Source organism: Hemiscyllium ocellatum, chromosome 1 (assembly GCF_020745735.1).
Source record: "Hemiscyllium ocellatum isolate sHemOce1 chromosome 1, sHemOce1.pat.X.cur, whole genome shotgun sequence".
In the NCBI taxonomy this organism is placed as follows: domain Eukaryota; kingdom Metazoa; phylum Chordata; class Chondrichthyes; order Orectolobiformes; family Hemiscylliidae; genus Hemiscyllium; species Hemiscyllium ocellatum.
In genome coordinates, this window is record NC_083401.1 from 44,834,154 (window position 1) to 44,856,892 (window position 22,739).

General features: G+C 41.6%; 1 protein-coding gene across 4 annotated transcripts in view; it reads left to right on the forward strand.

The window, feature by feature from the left end:
- The window catches only part of rab27b (RAB27B, member RAS oncogene family), a 153,969-nt gene extending 134,612 nt beyond the window's left edge, over positions 1–19,357 (forward strand). For all 4 annotated transcript variants that reach the window (XM_060850683.1, XM_060850746.1, XM_060850899.1 and 1 more), the window contains 3 exons: positions 1,261–1,364; positions 16,650–16,773; positions 18,923–19,357. In XM_060850683.1, the coding sequence (XP_060706666.1) occupies positions 1,261–1,364; positions 16,650–16,773; positions 18,923–19,112 (418 nt within the window). In that variant the 3' untranslated portion in view covers positions 19,113–19,357. The remainder of the gene's footprint in view (positions 1–1,260; positions 1,365–16,649; positions 16,774–18,922) is intronic.
- Positions 19,358–22,739: the final 3,382 nt, after the last annotated feature.

Below are 22,739 nucleotides of genomic sequence, written 5' to 3' on the forward strand. Positions count from 1 at the left end.
TCAGTGGTTAGCACTGCTGCCTCACAGTGCCAGGGACCCAGGTTTGATTCCAGTCTTGGGCGGCTGTCTGTGTGGAGTTTGCACGTTCTCCCCATGTCTGCATGGGTTTTCTCAGGGTGCTCCGGTTTCGTCCCACAGTCCAAAGATGTGCAGGTTAGGTGAACTGGCCATAGTGTTAGATGCATTAGTCAGAGGGAAATGGGTCTGAACTAAGGTCCATTGTTTTTGTGAGGAAATCAAATTAAAGGTACATTGCGGAAACACAAGTCCTTTAAGAAATGCAAACTTTGTAGCAATGGTTCTCATTGTCAAATGACCAACAACGTTAAAGATTTAGGCATTTGGGCCTCATAGCTGGGGGTGTAGATTTGCTCTCGCTACCATTCTGCTGTTGTGCAGTACAAGAACTGAAACTCTGACCAGCAATGCCTGGTGAATAATTCTTATACTGAGCAACATGAGAGTTTGCTATGCCTTTAAAAGAGCAAAGTTGAGTAAGTCTACCCATATGTGATCCTTAATGGATGGTGTGTGTGTGTGTGTGTGTGTGTGTGTGTGTGTGTGTGTGTGTGTGTGTGTGTGTGTGTGTGTGTGTGTGTGTGTGTGTGTGTGTGTGTGTTACACTGTCATACAATCATTGAATCCTTACAGTAGAGAGAAAGGCCATTCAACCCATCGGGTCTGCACTGACCCCCTAAAAAGGATCACACCCGGACTCAGCCCCCTCTCGCCCTATCCCTGTAGCCCTACATTTACCATGTCTAACCCACAGAGCCTGCATATCCCTGAATACTGTGGAGTAATTTATCATGGCCAAAACACCTAACTTGCAAACCTTTGGACTTTTTCTTTTCCTTTCCTGTTCTTTTCTTCTACCCTTTTAAGTTCTAATCTTGTAAAGCCAGACAGTTGCCCAGAGGAAAAGTCACTTCGCTAAGGGTACTCATCCCCCCCTACTGCAGAGTAGGCTTGAAATGTTTTGCTAGTCCTCTTGACCACAGAAGATTATTGAACTGGCAAGGCTCAAAAAATATCAGTGAAATAATAGCCTTCAATGTCACAATTAATAGGGAAAAATATACTTAAAATAAATTACTTCTCAAGCAACAAGAATTTCATTGCAAGAGAAAATAATGTTATGTTCTGATTTGCAAGCCAGAAATTCCTAAAGCAATATTCCACTATGGCAGAGTGTAATGATAAGGGATTGACAACTTTTTTTTTCAAATGATTTATTGCATTATTTTTCTTCTTTCCTAGGTTTCGAAGCCTCACCACAGCCTTTTTCAGAGATGCCATGGGATTTTTATTAATCTTTGATCTAACGAGTCAACAGAGTTTTCTGAATGTGCGAAACTGGATAAGTAAGTTGCAGTAGTTATTCAGTTCTAATTAATGCATTCCTTTGCAAGGTGGAGCTTGAGAACCTTTCATGATCATGAGTAAACCTGTTTCTCTACATTGTAACGTTTCTCAAAATGGATGCATACGCAGCAATTCTAGTACAAAAGCAGATAGTGAAGATGCTAGAAATCTGAAAAAGAAGCAGGAAGTACTGGCGAAAATCAGTACATCTGACAGCATTTGTGGAGAGAGAAACAGAGTGAATGTTTCCAGTCCAATATGACTATGAAGAGAACTTGCTGAGTTTCTCAGGTGGTTCCTGATTTTAGTTCAGCAACAGTCAGTGTTCTGTTTACTTCAGACTTTCAAGTAATCTGAAAATAGTGTCACCTTATCTGCTAGAAACCCTGCAAGTTCACTGAACTGAACTTTGGATAAATTAATGTATGGTCACAGTCTGATTGCTGTTAGAAAGTAGACCTGAGACACAAATCTATATATAGGCAGAGCTGAGTTTGCCTTATAACCTTATAATAATTTTACAGCTGGAAATTAAACATGTGCACTGGATATATATTTTTTAAGTTCATTGATGGGATGAGGATATCCCTGATTGCCCTCGAAAGGAATGTCATTTCAGAGAGCAATTCAGAGTCAAATATAGGTCTGGAGTCTGACGTAGGGCAGATCAGGTAAAGATGGCAAACATCTGTGAACTTGATGAGTGTTTCCAACAATTCCAGCAATTTCCAACAATATTCCCAATTCCTTCGTCTCTGCCGCATCTGCTCCCAATACCGAACAACCCAGATGGCCTCCTTCTTCAAAGACCGGATTTACGCCCCAGACATGATCGACGATGCCCTCCACTGCATCTCCTCCACTTCCTGCTCCTCCGCCCTTGAGCCCCGCCCCTCAAACCGCCACCAGGACAGAACCCCACTGGTCCTCACCTACCACCCCACCAACCTCCATATACATCATATCATCCGTCGCCATTTCCGCCACCTCCAAACGGACCCCACCACCAGGGATATATTTCCCTTCCCTCCCCTATCAGCATTCCGAAAAGACTACTCCCTCCGTGACTCCCTCGTCAGGTCCACACCCCCCCGCAACCAAACGTCCACTCCCGGCACCTTCCCTTGCAACCGCAAGAAATGCAAAACCTGCGCCCACACCTCCCCCCTTACTTCCCTCCAAGGCCCCAAGCGATTCTTTCATATCCACCACAAATTCACCTGCACCTCCACACACATCATTTACTGCATCTGCTGCACCCGATGTGGCCTCCTCTATATTGGGGAGACAGGCCGCCGACTTGCGGAACGTTTCAGAGAACACCTCTGGGACACCCGGACCAACCAACCCAACCACCCCGTGGCTCAACACTTTAACTCCCCCTCCCACTCCACCAAGGACACGCAGGTCCTTGGACTCCTCCATTGCCAGACCATAGCAACACGACAGCTGGAGGAAGAGCGCCTCATCTTCCGCCTAGGAACCCTCCAACCACAAGGGATGAACTCAGATTTCTCCAGTTTCCTCATTTCCCCTCCCCCCACCTTGTCTCAGTCAAATCCCTCGAACTCAGCACCGCCTTCCTAAACTGCAATCTTCTTCCTGACCTCTCCGCCCCCACCCCACTCCGGCTTATCACCCTCACCTTGACCTCCTTCCACCTATCGCATTTCCAACGCCCCTCCCCCAAGTCCCTCCTCCCTACCTTTTATCTTAGCCTGCTGGACACACTTTCCTCATTCCTGAAGAAGGGCTCATGCCCGAAACGTCGATTCTCCTGCTCCTTGGATGCTGCCTGACCTGCTGCGCTTTTCCAGCAACACATTTTCAGCGTTTCCAACAAGTAAAGCCAGTTTCATGATTATTATTACTGATGACTATTGTTCAATTGAATTCAAATTCTTCCAGCTGCCATGTGGGAATTTGAACCAATGTACCCACAGGAATCATCTGGGCGTTTGGATTAATAGTCCACTGTCATTAACATAATCATTTTCCTGAATGATAATGCATGAAAGTTACAAAAACAGAAGTGTGAGATACGTGACTTTAAATTAAACTGTATATGTGTGTGTGTGTATATATATATATATATATATATATATATAATTGCATAAAATTTATAATAGTTTTTAATTGGCAGCCATACAAATAAAAGATCACTTTGAAGTTGCTGCATTATTTTCATAAAGCCATCTAAACAAATAAAATAGCTGTAAAATAATGACTAAAACATCCATTTACCATCCAGGTCCTTGGAGATTTATTTTCAATTTAACTCTGTAAAACATCAACATATTACTTACGCTGGAAATTTAAATAGGGACTAGTGTGCTAAATTCAACCTCAACAGTATTTTGCAAAATGGTGCTTAGAATTTGACTGGCTTGCAGTGGTTTATAAAATCAGAGTCAGAGAGTCAGTGAAAACTGTCAGGAAGGTGAGGTTTGTACCTTTTCAGTGAATCTTCAACAGGATTAGGTGAACAGCTTATTTCACCCCCTTATAAAAGAAGAATACTGCAGATGGAGTCATAGAGATGTACAGCATGGAAACAGACCCTTCAGTCCAACCCGTCCTTGCCAACCAGATATCCCAACCCAATCTAATTCCACCTGCCAGCACCCGGCCCATATCCCTCCAAACCTTTCCTATTCATATACCCTTCCAGATGCCTTTTCGGTGTTACAATTGTACTAGCCTCCACCACTTCCTCTGGCAGATCATTCCATATATGTACCACCCTCTGCATGAAAAAGCTACCCCCAGGTCTCAATTATATCTTTCCTCTCTCACCCGAAACCTATGCCCTCTAGTCTGAACTCACCCACCCCAAGGGAAAAGACTTTGTCTCTTTATCCTATCCATGCCCCTCATGATTATATAAACCTCCATAAGGTCACCCCTCAGCCTCCGACATTCCAGGGAAAACAGCCCCTGCCTGTTCAGCTTCTCCCCATAGCTCCAATCGTCCAACCGTAATAACATCCTTGTGAATCTTTTCTGAACCCTTTCAAGTTTCACAACATCTTTCCAATAGGAAGGAGGCCAGAATTGCATGCAATATTCCAACGGTGGCCTAACCAATGTCCTGTACAGCCGCAACATGACCTCCCAACTCCTGTACTCAATACTCTGACCAATAAAGGAAAGCATACCAAATGCCTTCTTCACTATCCTGCGACTCCACTTTCAAGGAGCTATGAACCTGAACTCCAAGATCTCTTTGTTCAGCAATAATCCCTAGGACCTTACCATGAAGTGTATAAGTCCTGCTAAGATTTGCTTTCCCAAAATGCAGACCCTCACATTTATCCAAATTGAACTCCATCTGCCACTTCTCAACCCATTGGCCCATCTGGTCAAGATCCTATTGTAATCTGGGCTAAACTTCTTCGCTGTCCACTACACCTCCAATTTTGGTGTTATCTGCAAACTTACTAACTATACCTCTTATGCTCGCATCCAAATCATTTATATAAATGATGAAAAGTAGTGGATCCAGCATCAATCCTTGTGGCACTTCACTGGTCACAGGCCTCCAGTCTGAAAAACAACCATCCACCACCACCCTCTGTCTTCTGCCTTTGAGCCAGTTCTGTATCCAAATGGCTAGTTCTCCCTGTATTCTATGAGATCTAACCTTGCTAACCAATCTCCCATGGGGAGCCTTGTCGAACGCCTTACTGAATTCCATGTAGATCACATCTACTGCTCTTCCCTCATCAATCCTCTTTGTTACTCCTTCAAAAAACTCAATCAAGTTTGTGAGACATGATTTCCCACGCACAAAGCCATGTTGACTATCCCTAATCAATCCTTGCCTTTCCAAATATGTATACATCTTGTCTACCAACAACCTGCTCACCACTGACGTCAGGCTCACTGGTCTATTGTTCCCTGGCTTGTCTTTACCGCTCTTCTTAAACAGTGGTACTACGTTAGCCAGTTTTCCGACACCTCACCTGTGACTATCGATGATGCAAATATCACAGTAACACGCACAGCAAGCACTTCTCTAGCTTCCCACAGAGTTCTAGGGTACACCTGATCAGGTCCTGGGGATTTATCCAATTTAGTGTGTTTCAAAACATCCAGCACTTGCTCCTCTGTAATATGGACATTTTGCAAGGTGTCACCATCTATTTCCCTACAGTCTGTATCTTCCATGTCCTTCTCCACAGTAAATATTGATGCAAAATACTCGTTTAATATCTCCCCCATTTCCTACTTCCACACTGTAAGTAATCTAATCTAATCTGATCCTGTGGCTCCACACAAAGGCAGCCTTGCTGAATTTTAAGCGGTCCTATTCTCTCCTTAGTTACCCTTTTGTCCTTAATGTATTTGTAAAAACCCTTTAGATTCTCCTTAATTATGTTTGCCAAAGCTATCTCATGTCCCCCTTTTGCCCCCTGATTTCTCTCTTAAGTATAGTCCTACTGCCTTTGTACTCTTCTAAGGATTCCCTTGGTATATCCTGTCTATACCTGACATATGCTTCCATCTGTTTCTTAACCAAACCCTCAATTTCTTTAGTCATCAAGCATTCCCCATACCTATCAGCTTTTCCTTTCACCCTAACAGGAATAACTTTCTCTGGATTCTTGTTATCTCAATTCTGAAGGCTTCCTATTTTCCAGCTGTCCCTTTACCCGTGAACATCTGCCCCCAGTCAGCTTTTGAAAGTCCTTGACTAATACTGTCAAAATTGGCCTTTCTCCAATTTAGAACTTGAACTTTTCGATCTGGTCTATCCTTTTCCATCATTATTTTAAATCAATAGAATTATGGTCAATGGCCCCAAAGTGCTCCCCCACTGACATCTCAGTCACCTGCCCTGCCTTATTTCCCAAGAGTAGGTCAAGTTTTGCACCTTCTCTAGTAGGTACATCCACATACTGACTCAGAAAAGTTTTGCACGGTGGCTCAATAGTTAGCACTGCTGCCTCACAGCACCAGGATTCCAGGTTTGATTCCAGCCTCAGGTGACTGTCTATGTGGAGTTGCACATTCTCCCTGTGTCTGCGTGGGTTTCCTCCAGGTGCTCTGGTTTCCTCCCACAGTCCAAAAATGTGCGGGGCCGGTGAATTGGCCATGCTAAAATGCCCATAGGGATAGGTGCATTAGTCTGAGGGAAATGGGTCTGGTGGGTTACTCTTCGGAGGGTCGGTGTGGACTGGTTGGGCCAAAGGGCCTGTTTCCACACTGTTAGGAATCTAATCTTAACAAATTTCTCTCTGTCTAAACCATTAACACTATGGCAGTCCCAGTCTATGTTTGGAAAGTTAAAGTCCCCTGCCATAACCATCCTATTATTCTTACAGATAACTGAGGTCTCCTTACAAAATTGCTTCTCAATTTCCCTCTGACTATTAGGGGGTTTATAATACAATCCCAATAAGTGATAATCCCTTTCTTATTTCCCAGTTCCGCCCAAATAACTTCCCTGGATGTATTTCTGGGAATATCCTCCCTCAATACAGCTATAATGCTATCCCTTATCAAAAACGCCACTCCCCCTCCTCTCTTGCCTCCCTTTCTATCCTTCCTGTAGCATTGGTATTCTGGAACATAACGCTGCCAGTCCTGTTCATCCCTGATCCATGTTTCTGTAGTTACTATGATATCCCAGTCCCATGTTCCGTATCATACTCTGAGTTCATTCACCTTTCCTGTTAGGCCTCATGCATTGAAATAAATGCAGTATAATTTATCAGTCCTACCTTGTTCTCTGCTTTGTCCCTGCCTGCCCTGACAGTTTAACATACCTTTGTCCTCAACTGTACCAGTCTCAGATTGATCTCTTTCCTCACTATCTCCCTGAGTCCCACCGCCCCACCCACCCAACTATCTCCCGGGGTCCCCTCCACCCTTCACCATACTTGTTTAAATCCGCCCGAGCAGCTATCGTAAATCTCCCTGCCAGTATATCAGTCCCCTTCCAATTTAGGTGTAATCTGTCCTTCTTGCACAGGTCACTTCTACCCCAAAAGGGCTTCCAATGATCCAAGACTGTGAATCCTTCTCCCATACACCAGCTCCTCAGCCACCCATTCGTCTGCTCAATCCTCCTTTTCCTGCCTCACTAGCTCGTAGCACTATGAGTAATCCAGATATTACTCCTTTCAAGGACCTCCTTTTTAAATTCTTGCCTACGTCTCTGTAATCTTCCTTCAGAATCTCAACCTTTTCCCTTCCTATGTCGTTGGTTCCAATGTGTACAATGATCTCCAGCTGGCTCATCTCCCCCTTGAGAACATTCTGCACCCTCTCTGAGACATTTTTGATCCTGGCGCCAGGGAAGCAACACCCCATTCTGATTTTTCACTGCTGGCCATAGAAATGTCTGTTTGTACCTTGGACTAGAGAGTCCCCTCTTGGAACCCGACGTACTCCTCATTGCGTTAGAGCCAGTCTCAATGCCAGAAACTTGGCTGTTCGTGCTACATTCCCTTGAGAATCCATCACCCCCTACATTTTCCAAAACAGCGTACCTGTTTGAAATGGGGATAGCCATAGAAGACCCCTGCAATACCTGCCTACCTCTCTTACCTTTCCTGGAGTTAATCCATCTATGTGATTTTATCTGAGACATTCTTCCCTTCCTATGACTACAATCCATTACATCCCCTTGGTCTTGTAAATTCCTCATTGCCTCTAACTGTCTCTCCAACTGATCCATTTGATCTGATAGGATTCGCAACCAACAGCATTTATTGCAGAAATAATCCTCAGCACCACGTAAACTCTTCCAAAACTCCCACATCCAACAAGAAGAGCATATCACTTTACTACAGGCCACTTTTGCTTCTTTCAATCTACAGACCTAGAAAATAGCACGGTCTTATTCCTTTACAAAACAATGCTCCCGGCTAATGTAATACCTATGGTTTATATTTTAAGTTTAATCAAGAGACATATCTCAATAAAACGTATAATCAAGAAATAACCCACTCTACTCACTACTACAGACTGATTGTAAGGCCACGAGTAAAATATCCACTTGCCTGTTCCTGTGCTGTGACCTCTCCCAAACAGGTTCCTCCAAGATCAGTTGTGAATTTCACTGTTTGTTAATTCTCCCAGATGCACTCTGATGTCCAGTGATACATGAATTCAAACAGCAAAAACAGTAATTGTGCAGGTTCACTGCTGTGGCAGTTAGCACTGCAGGATTCTTTGTTTCTCTCTCTCTCTCTCTCTCCCTCCTGCACTGACCTCACAAAGTGCTTCCTTTGTCTGTTCCTCTCCCTTTTAAAAATGCCGTTGTTTTGACTTTTTTATTTCTCCAAAGTTTCAAACAATGCAACAGCGTATAAAACAGTAATTGCTGCTCAATGCTGAAACCCTGAAACAAAGACACTAAATACTGGAGAAACTCAGAAGGTATGGCAGCACTTGTGGAGAGAAACAGTTATAGAGTCATAGAGTCAGACAACATGGAAACAGACCTTTCGGTCTAACTCATCTATGCTGACCAAGTTTCCCAAACTAAACTAGTCGCATTTGCCTGCATTTGGCCCATATCCCTCTAACCCTCTCCTATTGATATACCTATCCAAATATCTTTTAGAAGTGTAAGTGTACCAGCATCTATCACTCCCTCTGACAGTTCATTTAATATGTAAATTATCATCTGGATTAACAAACTGCTTTTCTGGTCCCTTTTAAATCTTTCTCCCCTTACTGTAAAATTACGCCTTCCAGTTCAGAACTCCACTACCCTAAGGAAAAGACCTTTGCTATTCACCATATCTATGTCCCTCTTCATCTGATAAACCTCTATAAGATGACCCCTCAATCTCCGACACTCCACTGAAAAAATTCCCAGCCTAGCCAGCTTCTCCTTATAACTCAAACTGTCTGGTCTCAGTAACATCCTTGCAAATCTTCTCTGCATCCTCTCCAATTTAGTAACTTTCTTCCTTTAGCAGGGTGAACAGAACTGTACACAGTACTCCAAAAGTGTGCTCACCAAGATCCTGTACAACCTCAACATGGCCTCCCAACTCCGATAATCCATGCCATGGCAAGTGAAGGCAAACTCGCCAAACACCTTCTTTCCTACTCTGTCTACCTGTGACGCAACTTTCAAGGAACCATGTGCGTGATGCTCTAGGTCTCTCTGTTTGACAACACTCCCCAGGGCTTTACCATTAACTGTGTAAGACTCATCTTACCAAAATGCAACACCTCATATTTATGAAATTAAATTCCATCTGCTATTCCTGGCCCATTGTCCGATTGATCAAGATCCCTTTGTAATCACTGCCTACAATACCACCGATTTTGGTACTGTCTACAAACTTGCTATCCACGCTTCCTAAATTCTCATTTTAACTTCACCAACACTTCTTCAGAACCCAGTAGTAAACGAATAAATCAGTTGGTCGCTTGTATGACCCTGTTCTAAAGAAGAGTCGTATTGGACTCAAAATCTTAGGTCTGTTTGTCTCCATCTTAACAGATGCTGAGTTTCTCTGGAATTCTACAGGTTTATTTCATCCCCTGCCAGCTGTTGGTATTGACACATTTACAATGCCAAATTGCTTAGGGGGCACCAGACGGAAATTGATTTTGAAATATGTGTTCTATAACTTTAAAAGAGTTCATGAGAAAAATAACCCTGCCACTTCAAAACACACAGATCAATAATGCTCTTGTAAACTGTTTTGCCCAGTCTCCAAAAAGATATAGATATGTGAAAAAGTATTCAAATATACTTCCATACCTTAGAGGACTACATCGAAATGACAATCTCAACCAATTAAACTTATTTTCACTGGAGGAAAGGCTGAGGGGAATCACTTTGGCTGTTTTCAAAGCGAAGGATAAGAACATGAGCTATTTATTATGAATAGCACGCACAGGAGTAGAGGGCAAAAGTTCAAAATTCAGAAGACTTGAGCAAGGTTAAAAATGAGAATAAAAGCTTTTTCAGTCACAGAAGAGTAGATATTTGAAATTAATTTGCAGAGAAGGTAATTGTTCCAGGGTCAAATTGTATACTTAAAAAGAGATTGGCCTGTCAGAATGATAGAAGGTTAAAGAGATTTTGAAAAGGTTACAGAAGAAAGGTTAATGACCCTAAAACGAGGATTAATTTTGCCCATTGAAAAGAGATCCATTAGAGAATTATCATAAATGGATGTCACTGGAGTGGACTTGACGAGCTTAATTATTTTTTTGTCTCTAGATTTCTCTAAATATCCTTATTATGTAACAGCCCAACCTATCTATGCTTCAGAATGTGTAATAGACTCTTCTTCAAATTACAGAACAATTAATTATTTTAGTCTTGCAAAATAGAATGGAATAGAATAGCCTTTATTGTCACATACAGTCAAACGAGTGAAGTTGGTGAAGTCACCTCTTTGGTGCCATTTTAGGTACAGGATACCTAGGTACAGATACTTTAAGTGTTTGTTACCAAATTGAAAGACTTAAAAAAAATCTAATATAATTATACGAAGTTCCAAAAAATACTCATTTTACTCAAAGTCCAGAATAAGAGTAAAACGTATCTTTAAAATATCAACCAAACTTTCATTGATTCAAATGAGAATATTTCTACACATCTTGGTTAATTGTTCCTGAAATTTGACAGTGAACAGTTGAACAGTGATTTTTATTACAAAATGGACTTGACTTTAATCTGACATTGAAATCAACCTGCCAGTGCTCTAGGTAACAAAATGACATTCATGAGAAATGGTTAGTTTCGAGGTTAGGTTCTTCCAGAGGCCCTGCCCTCAGACTGAAACACACCACATATTTATCACTAATTGCCAACATTTTCTTGATTCCTTACTAAGAAAAAAATAAAGGGAGTATTCATGACAGAAATCATGCCAAGTAAGAAACAATCCTCCAATAATACAACTGAGCAAGTTAATATCTTGACTTTACCAATAATAGCAATCACTGTAGGGAAATAAAAGTATCCAGTCTAATGAACAAGTTGAAGCAAGAAGTCAACACACCTTAACACAGATTTGGCAATAGATTGAGGATAGAAATCTACCATCTGAGATTGTGGATGTGAAATGGCCAAGGAATTACCATCATAGACACAAGTGCATAAGGTTAGTCAAAATCTGGCAGCATCTATGGGGAGAAAGCAGAATTAATGTTTGGGGTCCAGTGTCACTTCATTAGAACATTAATATAAGAAGTTTAGTGTATAAAGTTAATAATGGAAATAAAGCTTGGGAGAAGATTCTGTATGAAAATGTAAAGGTCTGAAAGGGTTAATGCTGAAGACTGCATAACACTGCCCAATTAGATGATGCTATACAGTCTTATGAGGCGAAACATACTTGGACCTCAGAGGTGTTAAACTTGATATCCAAATTTACCTCAAAGTTTCAGTAACAATGTAATTTATATATAGTAACCATGATGCAATAAACTGTATTTTATTTAAGACAAGAGCCTTTTCTTGTTTGACTACTAGGTAGCTTTCCTCTCCCACACTAGATCAAGGAGGCCCTGTAGATCCCTCACAGGGAAGCAGATGGTGGTAGCAAATCTTCCGGGTGGATCCCACACCAAGGTGAGCAGTGTTGAGGATTCATTGTCACTAGTACACATTGCTGCTTTTGTGTACTGCTCACAGAAAGATTGATCTCTAAATGGATGGCTAAGTGGCTGATCGAGTGAACTGTTTGCTCAAGATGCTGCAGAGCTTGGTGAGTTTTGTTACAGCTGCACCCAGCCCAGCAAGAAGGAGTATTTCTTTATAATCCAGTTAAGATTAAGGTCACATGTGACCCAAGGTTATTCAGTGATGGCAATACCATTGAGCTTTAAAGGTATATGCTGAGGGCCTTTATTGTTGGAGGTGGTGTCTGGCATTTTTGAAATGTTCCTTTCCACTTATTAGCCCAGGCCAGGATGTATGAGGGTCTTGTGTGCAGGGGTTATTTTAACCCAACTCACCTGACAGGAAATCAATGAGATTGGATTGGCTATCTGTCTTAGACGCAGATGGTTTTCTGGCGAGAGTGAGGACTGCAGATGCTGGCGGTCAGAGTCCAGATTAGAGTGGTGCTAGAAAAAAAACAGCAGGTCAGGCAGCATCTGAGGAGCAGGAAAATCGATGTTTCAGTCAAAAGCCCTTCATCAGGTATTTTGATATTCCTGATGAAGGGCTTTTGCCTGAAATGTCGATTTTTCTGCTCATCAGATGCTGCCTGACCTGCTGTGCTTTTCCAGCACCACTTTAATCTGGCAATTGGTTTTCTATTGAAATCAGTGGGATGTAAATCATTTGAAATTTTGTCTCAACTGGTTACTGCAGTAGGGGTACATTTAAATGATTCTCCTGTCTCTCTCTGTTAGGATTACTTTTTGTCTTTGATTCAGTGGGCTGCAGTTTCAAAGGAATTTTAGCAGCTGGAATGTGCATTGTTAAGGTACCAAGCTTTGACTGGTGTTTTGAACTGAGGACCCTACCAGTTCTCATCTCAGTTAATGGAATTATTCAAAGAAGAATAGAATGCTCCAGTGATAACCTGGCTTGTAATTACCTCTAAATCAACACTGCAAGATCCCACCTAGTTATTCCTTTCATATAATTTGTGGAATGCTCAAGCACACTGTAATATTTATGCAAGTAGCAATCGAACTGCATGTGATAATTCAATATAAATTCCTGAGAGATATATAGTAAAGCAGAACTTAAATTCCAAAAGAGCTCTTAGTTGACTCTTCACAAGAACAAAAAATACTGGGATTGCCAGTTGGGACCATCTTTGTGATTTGAGAATTTCCACTAAAGGATGTTAGAAGAACATAATATTTTCATGGCATTCTTACCTAAGACCATAAAACCATGAGAAATAGGAATAGGTTGGCAATTCAGTTCCTTGAGCCTGCTGTGCCATTCAGTTGGATCATGGCTGATTCAATATTCCTCATGGCCTCTTTTCTGCATTTTCTCCATAGCCTTTGATTCTCCTATTATTCAGGAATCTATCTATCTCAGCCTTAAATATCTCAAAGGACTCTGCCTTTGCAGTTGACGATGGCAACGAGTTGCAAAGACTCACAATCCTCTGAGAGAAGAAATTCCTTCTTATTTCAGTCATAATTTGGTGCCCCTTTGTTGGGAGACAATGCCCCCAGTCACATGAGGGGAAGCATCATCTCAGCCTTTACCATGCCAAACCCCTTAAGAATCTGTATGTTTTGATGAAATCACCTCTCTTTCTTCTAAACATCAGTAAGTAGAGTTTAGCTTTTGCTCAGAAGACAATCCTTCCATATTAGGGATCATTGTCATGAAGCTTTTCTGAACTTCCCCCAATGAAGCAATAACCTTCCCTAAATAAGAGGATCAAAACTGTTCAGTGTACTCTCGACCTTCACTGTGTTCTGTTCTCCTATGTCCCAAGCAACTGCAGAAAACTTCTATTACCCGAGGAAAATGCTAATTAATTGGTGCTAAAATAGGTTTCCCAGTAGCAAGCGGCTTGCCATCTGGACACAGAGTGGGAAGAGTGTTCAGATACAGGAAAACATCAGCGAACTAGCCTGACGTGCTCTGGACAGAAAAATACCTTGTCCCCCACCCACTGCTATCTTCAGAGGGCTGTGAAAAACTCCCCTCCCCCACCCACCCCCCAGTTTCAGTGATAGAGCGCCTGATCTGTTAGTGATATTTTAGAAGAAAATTACTCTTTGTTCAATCAATTCTACAGAAATACCTGGATTCCCTAAGAAAAGTTGTCTGTCTGGATGTGATTGTTCTGCTTGCTAAATGTAATCTGTCACAGAACATTATTGTGCCATTTATGTGCAATGAGCAGTTTGGCACTACTATTCTTAGAAAGTGTGTTAGAAAATTTTTAGACTGGAACAATGTATTATTTCACCAAAATAACTTCAATCATTGTGTAATGTAATGGTGTAGTTCAATAATTATGTGACTGTCTGAGTGTGAGCTAATGCTCATCAATTGCTTTCATCAGTTGATGAAAATCGTGCAGGGTTAAGTATTGGAAAAGCTCTTTAGTGTGTTACTTTGATACAGTGACTACATTTTCTAAACTAAATCTGAGAACATACAGAACAGTTCCAGAGCAATCATTAAGAAAGAAAATATGAGTTGTGCTGTGCAGTGAGGCAAAATAAATATTTAATACCATATATTTTAATAATGCACACATACATGACAAATGCAAAACAAGTGTTTGTACAATTACTATGGATGTGACATTAAATTCCATTCAAACAAGAATGCCGTAGCACCAGGAGTGTCAGTGATTTCTACATGCGTCGATATGATTTATTAATGTAGGCTGATTCAGCTTTGTAAAACAAATTGTAATAAAATTCGAACTAGGATGTTGTGTAAGAACAGCTTTGTAGCTTTATTTTTAAAGATACCTTTGTAATCTCTTGCAGAGTCTTCTACTCAAAATAAATATGGATCAGCATTTTAGACATTTTTCAGTTCATTCACAGGATGTGGGCTTGGCTGGCTTAGAGATATTTATTACTCATCGTTCATTATTACTTGTAAAAATAACGATGCACTGCCTTCTTGAACTGAAACAGTCCAAGACTTTCTAGTCATTGACATGCATCCAATGCACTTACAACTTTACTTAAATGGGATGACCAATAGACAATAGGTGCAGGAGTAGCCCTTCGAGCCTGCACCGCCATTCAATATGATCATGGCTGATCATTCCTAATCAGTATCCGCCTCCTGCCTTATCTCCATAACCCTTGATTCCACTATCTCTGAGTTGGATAGAGCTCTCAAGAATAAAATGAACCACATTAAATGAATCCAGAGACTGGGCCTCCAGAGCATTCGACACAGCCACCACTCTCTGGGTGAAGAAGTTGCAGATGTGGTCTCAGCAATACTTGAAGCATAACCTTCCTTCTTTTGTATTTAATTCACTTTGTGATAAATGGTACATTCTATTAGCCTTCCTAATTCCTTGCTATACCTGCATACTAACCTTTTGTGATTCATGCATATGATGCTCTGCATCGCAGAGCTCTCCAATGTCTCACCATTTAGATAATGTGGTTCATTTTATTCTTCCTGCCAAATGTTATGCATGTTATGATCTGTCTGTACTGCGTGCAAAACAAAACCTTTCACTGTACCTAGGTGCATGTGAAAATAATAAATCAAATCATATAAAAAATCGAAATGGACAATTTCACATTTTTGTATATTAAACTCCATTGACCCCATGTTTGTTCATTCACTTAATCTCCGGATATCTTTTTGAAGCTTTCTAACTCTTCTTCACCAATTGCTTTCTGATCTACCTTTGTGTCTTGAGCAATATGAATGATTTGCTAGGCTGTTTGGAGGACAGTTAAGAGAAAACCACATTGCTCTGTGTCTGCAGTCGTATGTAGGCTAGCCTGGGTGAACCAGTTGGACTTTTTAAACAGTAATCAACACTGTCTTCATGGTAATGATTAGGCTTTAATTCCAGATATTTATTGAATTCAAATTCCACCAATGATGTGTTGGAATTTGAACTGAGGTCCTTGGACTATCTCCAGATTGCTCGTCCAGAACACTTACCAGTATGCCATCATCTCCTTCCAAGTATAATGCTAATGTCTCTTCTCCAGTTGGTCATAAATTTGGAAAATCCTTATAAGCTAGCCTTTAAAGCAGTGATTATATTCTTTAGACAATTCCACTCTCACCAACTCTCAATTCTTGTTCTGCATTATGTGTCATTCAGTCAGTGTTGTAGCTGAGGCAGTCACAAGGGTGCTGTAGAGTCTACATCCTAGTTAACAATAATGTCAATGATAGACCTCTCTAACAAAGTTACTAATATTTATACATTTCATGGATGATCATCCATGGAAATTCACACTATCTACTCTCTTCGGTATCACCCTCTATATGAGACATATTGCAACACGTGAAATTAAAACTTAGGGCATCCGAAGACCAGTTTTGTGAACTTGGATTGGGGCTTTTCTGCAGTCTTGTTTTCCCAGGGGTTGAAGGATGTACCTGATACACTTAGTTCATCCAGGCATAAATAATGAGGATGACTGTTTTACTATTGACATTTTGGTGCAGTCTTCGTCAGTCTGTGAAGTTATCTCAATCCCCACGGACAAAGTTCCTTTACTCTTTGACACTTGGCTGCATGTCCAGATTTGATACTTTGATTAGATTTCCTCATGCATTTGAAATTCCTGGCTTGCAGTAACTTGGACTGTTTACTACTACCCTTAGTCTGTTTGAGTTACTAATTGTCTTACTTCTTTTCTTCATTCAGGCCAACTTCAAGCAAATGCATATTGTGAAAATCCTGATGTGGTTTTAATTGGAAATAAGGTGGATTTGTCCGATCAGAGAGAGGTACAGGAGTATCAAGCCAAAGAACTAGCAGAAAAATACGGGTGAATGCTTGCACACCTAACTTTTATTATCTCCTTCAACAAAATAGAATTGCATTTGTGTCTATTCATGAAGAAATATGCTTTAAGAAGGAAAAACCTAGTGAATGAGACACACTGGTCAGACTAACTTTTTATATTACCAAGTGGAACCCCAGTCCAAGCAGTATTTTCATTTCTAAGTATTACTGGATTCTCCCTCTGACTTGTCAATATATCTGTAACTGACCATCAAACTAATTGTTGAAAATTGGAAAGTTATGGTAAGCCCTGACTTGAACTCGGCAGGATTTTGACATTTGGTACAGTAATGTGAGTTCAGAACTAATTCAAAAAGAACACCCATGCTACTTCAACTCCCAGGACAAATTCAATCCTGCTTGCTCACTTCCCACTCATTTTGGGGAGATGGCCCTAGAGTGGAATGGGAACATATGAACAGACAAGTTAAGAGGAGATGGAGGCTAAACCAATAAGACCGGGGCTGATCTTATCCTAACCTCAAATCTGCATTCCCACCTATCCCTGTTATCCTTTCACTCCCCTGTTGAATAAAATCTCTCTAACTCCAAAGACTCAGGACACTGTGAGAGGGGAAAAAAAACCTAATCTCTACTTTAAATGCTTGATTCCTGATTTTTAAAGAGTAACCCCCCCCCCCCCCCCCCGCCCCGGTTCTTGGCTCTCTTATAAAAGGGAAACTCCTCTCCACATTCATCCTGTCAAGAACCTTCAGGATCTTATGTTTCAATTAAGCGACGTCTTCCTTTTTTTTTCAATCCAGTGGATACAAGCACAGCCTTCCCAACCCTACCTTTTATGGCAATCCTCTCATTCCAGGTCTTTGTCCAATAAACTGTCTCTGCTTCCAATGCATTTACAAATTTACTTAAATAAGATGACCAGTAATGTACTTTGTACTCCAGATGTGGTCTCAGAAGTACCTGAAGCATATTTAGTTAAATTTTTGATAAATAATACATTCTGCTATCTTTTCCAATTACTTACTGTACCTGTAAATTTCCCTTTTATGATTCATACATGAGTCCCCCAGATTCCACAGCATCACAGAGCTCTGCAGTCCCTTACCATTTAGATAATAGGTTTCATTTTTATTCTTCCTGCCAAATGGACAATTTCACATTTTCCTACATTATACTCCATTTGCCACATTTTTGTCCACTCACTTAATCTATTATCTATATTTTTGTAGCCTTCTATCTCCTCCAGATAACTTACTTTCCTACCTATTTTTACGTCATTAGCAACTGTTGCTACTATACCTTCCATCCTTTCATCTGAGTCATTTTTATAAATGTAAATATAAAATGTAAGCATTTGAGGTCCCAGCATTGATCCTTTGGCACACCACTCATTATGTCTTGCCAACCAAAAAAATTAACCATTTGTGCCTGTGTTCTACTTCCTGTTAACCAATCTTCTACCCATGCCAAAATCCTCCCCCCTAAACATTAGCTTTAATTTACTGCAATAATGCTTGTAATGCCACCTTATTAAATCAAATGCCTTCTGCAGAAAATTGCATGGCATACCTGAATGAAGTGGCTGGATAGTGGCAAGAACTGTTTCTTGGGAGCATAGTGGAGGGTACAACACAGAATCAGTGGTAGAGACAGTCTAAACCAGGGTGGCCAACTGTCTCAAAGGTGGACTTCACTTTCTTGGGTAGTGAGTGAAGATGCCTGGAGAGTCTCCTCTCTCTGTTGTCAAAGTACATTTGGTGCCTCCACATGTTGATGCAGTAACAAGGATGTCTACAGCAGGGACCAGTTGGTATTCTGCCTCTGCATCACTAAACAGATGAAATTGATGCTAAAGCCACAGAGTTTGCCAGGCCTTTGATTAGGAGATTTTGACATACGGGGCATAGATGCGATTTGACAGAGTCTGAATTGGATGCAGTCATCCCTTTAAAACTTCATTGAGCTGTAAGATCAATTTTTATTGACTGCACATGATATATTTTGTGAGCTGTGCCTGATTTTTAATGATACGATCTATCACGTGTTGGGTTCCTATTCAATCTTTAGATCATAAATATCATGGGTGGGAAATGAAATGTTCACATTGGTGTGCACTTTACTTCTTTTCACATGGTAGAAACAATGTCTCATGTTCTTTCCTTCCCTAGAATTCCCTACTTTGAAACGAGTGCTGCCACTGGAGCTGGCATTGATCAAGCTATAATTGCATTGCTGGACTTAATAATGAAACGCATGGATCAGTGTGTCGACAAGAGTCAAATACCTGATTCAGTCAATGGAGGATCTGCCCAAAAACTAGAACCTGCTGACCCAAATGAGAAAAAGTGTGCCTGCTAGAAACAACTTCATCAAAGCTAGAAAGATTTTTTGCATGTGCGAATGTTTTCTCCCGAAGGTTTATTTTCCAATATCATTGTTTTTGCTTTTTTCTAACTTTCTTCCGGTCATCTTCAGCAGTAACTTATTGTTGTAGATGGAACTGTTGGGTGTTGCCATCTGGGAGTTGACAAATGTCAGTTAGAAAATTTGACTTGTGGATATGTACCTCAATAAAGTGTATAATTGCCCAGCCAAATTAACAACACTTATGCTATTTCTGGTGAACAATTGATGCTGCCTACTGGTTACATAAAAAGTAAACAGAACAGTGTTCTCTCTTATTGAAAATTAACTTATCCATCGCAAATAAGGTCAACATATTGCAAAAAGTAACAGCTAACTGACCCCATGGAGTAACTAATGTTGGGCAGTCTACAGCCCGGAGGACTCAACATTGAGTTCTCCAATTTCAAATAACCTCCCTTCCCAGCCCCGCCCCCTCCCCTTCACCCCTCTCTGCCACCAACCGGATTTATTCCTCCCATTGGCCAACCAGGTCGTACCCACTACCTGCCTTCACCTATCCCCACCTCACTGTCCTGCCCTACAACCCCCTTTATCTGCGGGTCCTCCCACACCAACCCCAGCCCTAAAGAAGGGTTACACCTGAAATGCCAACTCCTCCACCTCCTGATGCTGCCTGGCTTGCTGTGTTCTTCCAGCCTCCTGCCTACTTTGGATTCCAGCATCTGCGGTTTTCTTTTGGTCTCATAAAAGAACATTGGCAATCTTAATTAAATATTTGGACTTCCTTTGAAGAAACTCATCCCTCTTTTGGTATAATGTTTTTGAAGAACGATCTTAGTATGTTTTCATCTATCCCCAAACTTCTGTTGACAAAAACTTCAGTATTCATTCATTCATTCCCCCATGTTGAGAAGATGATAAAGTTTGCAGCTTGATTTATAGTCTTGCACCTTGGTGTTTATGTACTGAAAGCAACAATATAAAACATTTCTAAGTCTTTCCATTCAATGTAGTGTTAATTTGCTGTATTTATGAGACATTGTGTCCAAGGAACTAGGCATGAAAATGATTGTTGATATATTTTTTTAAAATGTATCCAGTTTAGAGATGTTTATACATTCTGGAGAAGGTAAGACTTGATCCCAGACCTCTGAGGTAGGGACACTACCACTATGCCATAAGAGCCCCAACATTTGTGGATAAAATGTGGTTAGTACTGAATTTCACCTGCATCAGGCCTTGGACCCTCAAGATAACGTGATGGCTGCTTGTCTGCTAGAGTATTTGCAACAATTTAAGAGTCAAAAACAGCCGTGTTTGTACATGTATTAGGCACTTTGTGTTGTCTGAATGCAAACCATGCAGCTTATTGACACCCAAAACTAGTAGAACTTGTGAGACATAATGAGAGGTTCTGAAGCCAGCAGTGCATGGATGGTGGAAATGAGGCCAGAGTTGTTGAATGGATGGGACAGCCTTTATTCTCCATCCCTAATTGCCCAGAGGGCAGTTAATTGTCAACTACATTAGTGTAGATCTGGAGACACATATAGTCCAGACCAAGTAAGGATGGAAGTTTCCTCCCCTAAAGGACATTAGTGAATCTGATGGGCTTTTCCTGATAATTGACAATGGTTTCACAGTCACCATTAGACTCTTAATTCCAGATTTTTATTGAATTCAAATTCTCCCATCTGCCGTGGTGGGATTCAAACCCAGGTCTCCAGAACATTACCTGGGTCTCTGGATTAACAATCCACTGATAATACCACTAGGCTGTTGCTTCCCCATTGACATTGTAGAAAATGACATTTGGGAGGGTTATGAGCACATTGGAGAACCCTGTGGCTGAAGTGGGAAGCCAACTGAATAACTTAAGATGGCAGTTAAGAGCAATTTGGCACATGGATTCTCTCATTCTATACTGTGTCTCCAACCTGACAATTTGGAGAGGCAAAAAGCACTATGGTAAAGACTTCCTCGGTGAAACAAGCTGGGAATGCTTTGACTGGTTACATTCAGGAGCTGGGCAAGAGGCAGTTGTTCGAAACACTCCGTCTCTCAGAGGGTGTTATCATTGCTCATCAGGTGACTGCTAAATTCATGGAAGGCACTTCACCTGCTACCTTGCTGCTCACATTCAATACAGCATGGGAGACATTTATGCTGCTGAGGGACATGTGCAGAAACTACACCAACAGCAATGGTACCTGCAGCAACAGGACCAACAGGCAGCTGCCTGCTCCTCAGCCACACTCCCCTCCACGAAGCAGTCAGGATGCGCACCTATATGCAGCTGAAAGGAGGTAAGACCCCCTCAGTACAGGGTCTACAGGGAAAGGATCTGTTGTCAGGCATGTGTGAGCATTGGCACCTCAGGACATTCAGGCATTCACAGCAGGTCACTGATGACGCTGGCATCTTCATAGATCAAGACCTCCTTATCCAATGGGCCAGATATCATTACCAATGGTTGGCAAGGTGTCAGTCACTGGACATTGTTCTCTCCCTTCACCCCACTCCATCTAATTCCTCATCCCTACGATTCTGATTCTCACCAAGTTGTGCTGTCCATGAAAAGAGAGAGAGCAGAGTAGAGTGTGTTCATAATATTGTGTGTGCACAAGAGCAGGATAAAGGTAAAGTCATCTTTATCTTACCAGACCATAGGGCTGCTCCCTCAATAGAAAGATGTGACTGGTGGCGGTTTAATGTAAGACTCACCACACCGCCAGTGAGAGCAGAGATTAAGAAGGATGTGGTGATGTCAGCTGTTTTATCAATTGAACTCATGCTGCTGGCATCACTTTGCATCCGAAACTCACCATCCAGCCACATGAACTGAAATGCACCAATTGCAAAAGGTTACAGTGAGGCATGGGTCTGAGAGGGAAATGGGCTGAATGAAATTGTGAGTTACCTGGTGGGGATATGTGGAAGTGCAGATAGGAAGAGGAAAGTGTGATGCCACTCATCTGTCATTCCCTCCTGGAATACTGGATCCTCAGTGCACTCTGTCTCTAGGTTGGAGGGACCACACTCCTACTTCCCCAGTCATTTGGATCCATGTCTACTTGGTTGGAGAATGGACCAAGTTTTCTGCCATTAGGAGAGCTCACCACCATTGATTTCACAGCAGAATCTGCAGGAAGGAGTGAACCCTGGTTCCTGGCCTGGGGGTTGGAAAGGGAGGAGGCTTCGAGGCTTTCATTCCTCTGGCTGCTGCAACCTGAAAACACAGATGGTGCACTAAGATTGTCTGGGACACGGTATTTTCCTGCCAAGCAAGAAAAACTGGATGTTTTCTTTGATAGCAGCATTCCTTGCATAATTTTGACAATGTCGAAAAGTTTGCTGCTAGAAAAGTGCAGCCGGTCAGGCAGCATCCGAGGAGCAGGAGAATCAACATTTCAAGCATAGGCTCTTCATCAGGAATGGGGGGGTGGGGGATGCCAAGGGGGCTAAGAGATAAATGGTGTGTGGGGGGGGGGGGGGAATGGGGATGAGGTAGCTGGGAATGCGATAGGTAGATGAAGGTGGGAGGTGAAGGTTAAAGGTCGGAGTGGGGGTTGAGCAGATAGATGAGAAGGAAGATGGACAGGTAGGACAGTACAAGAG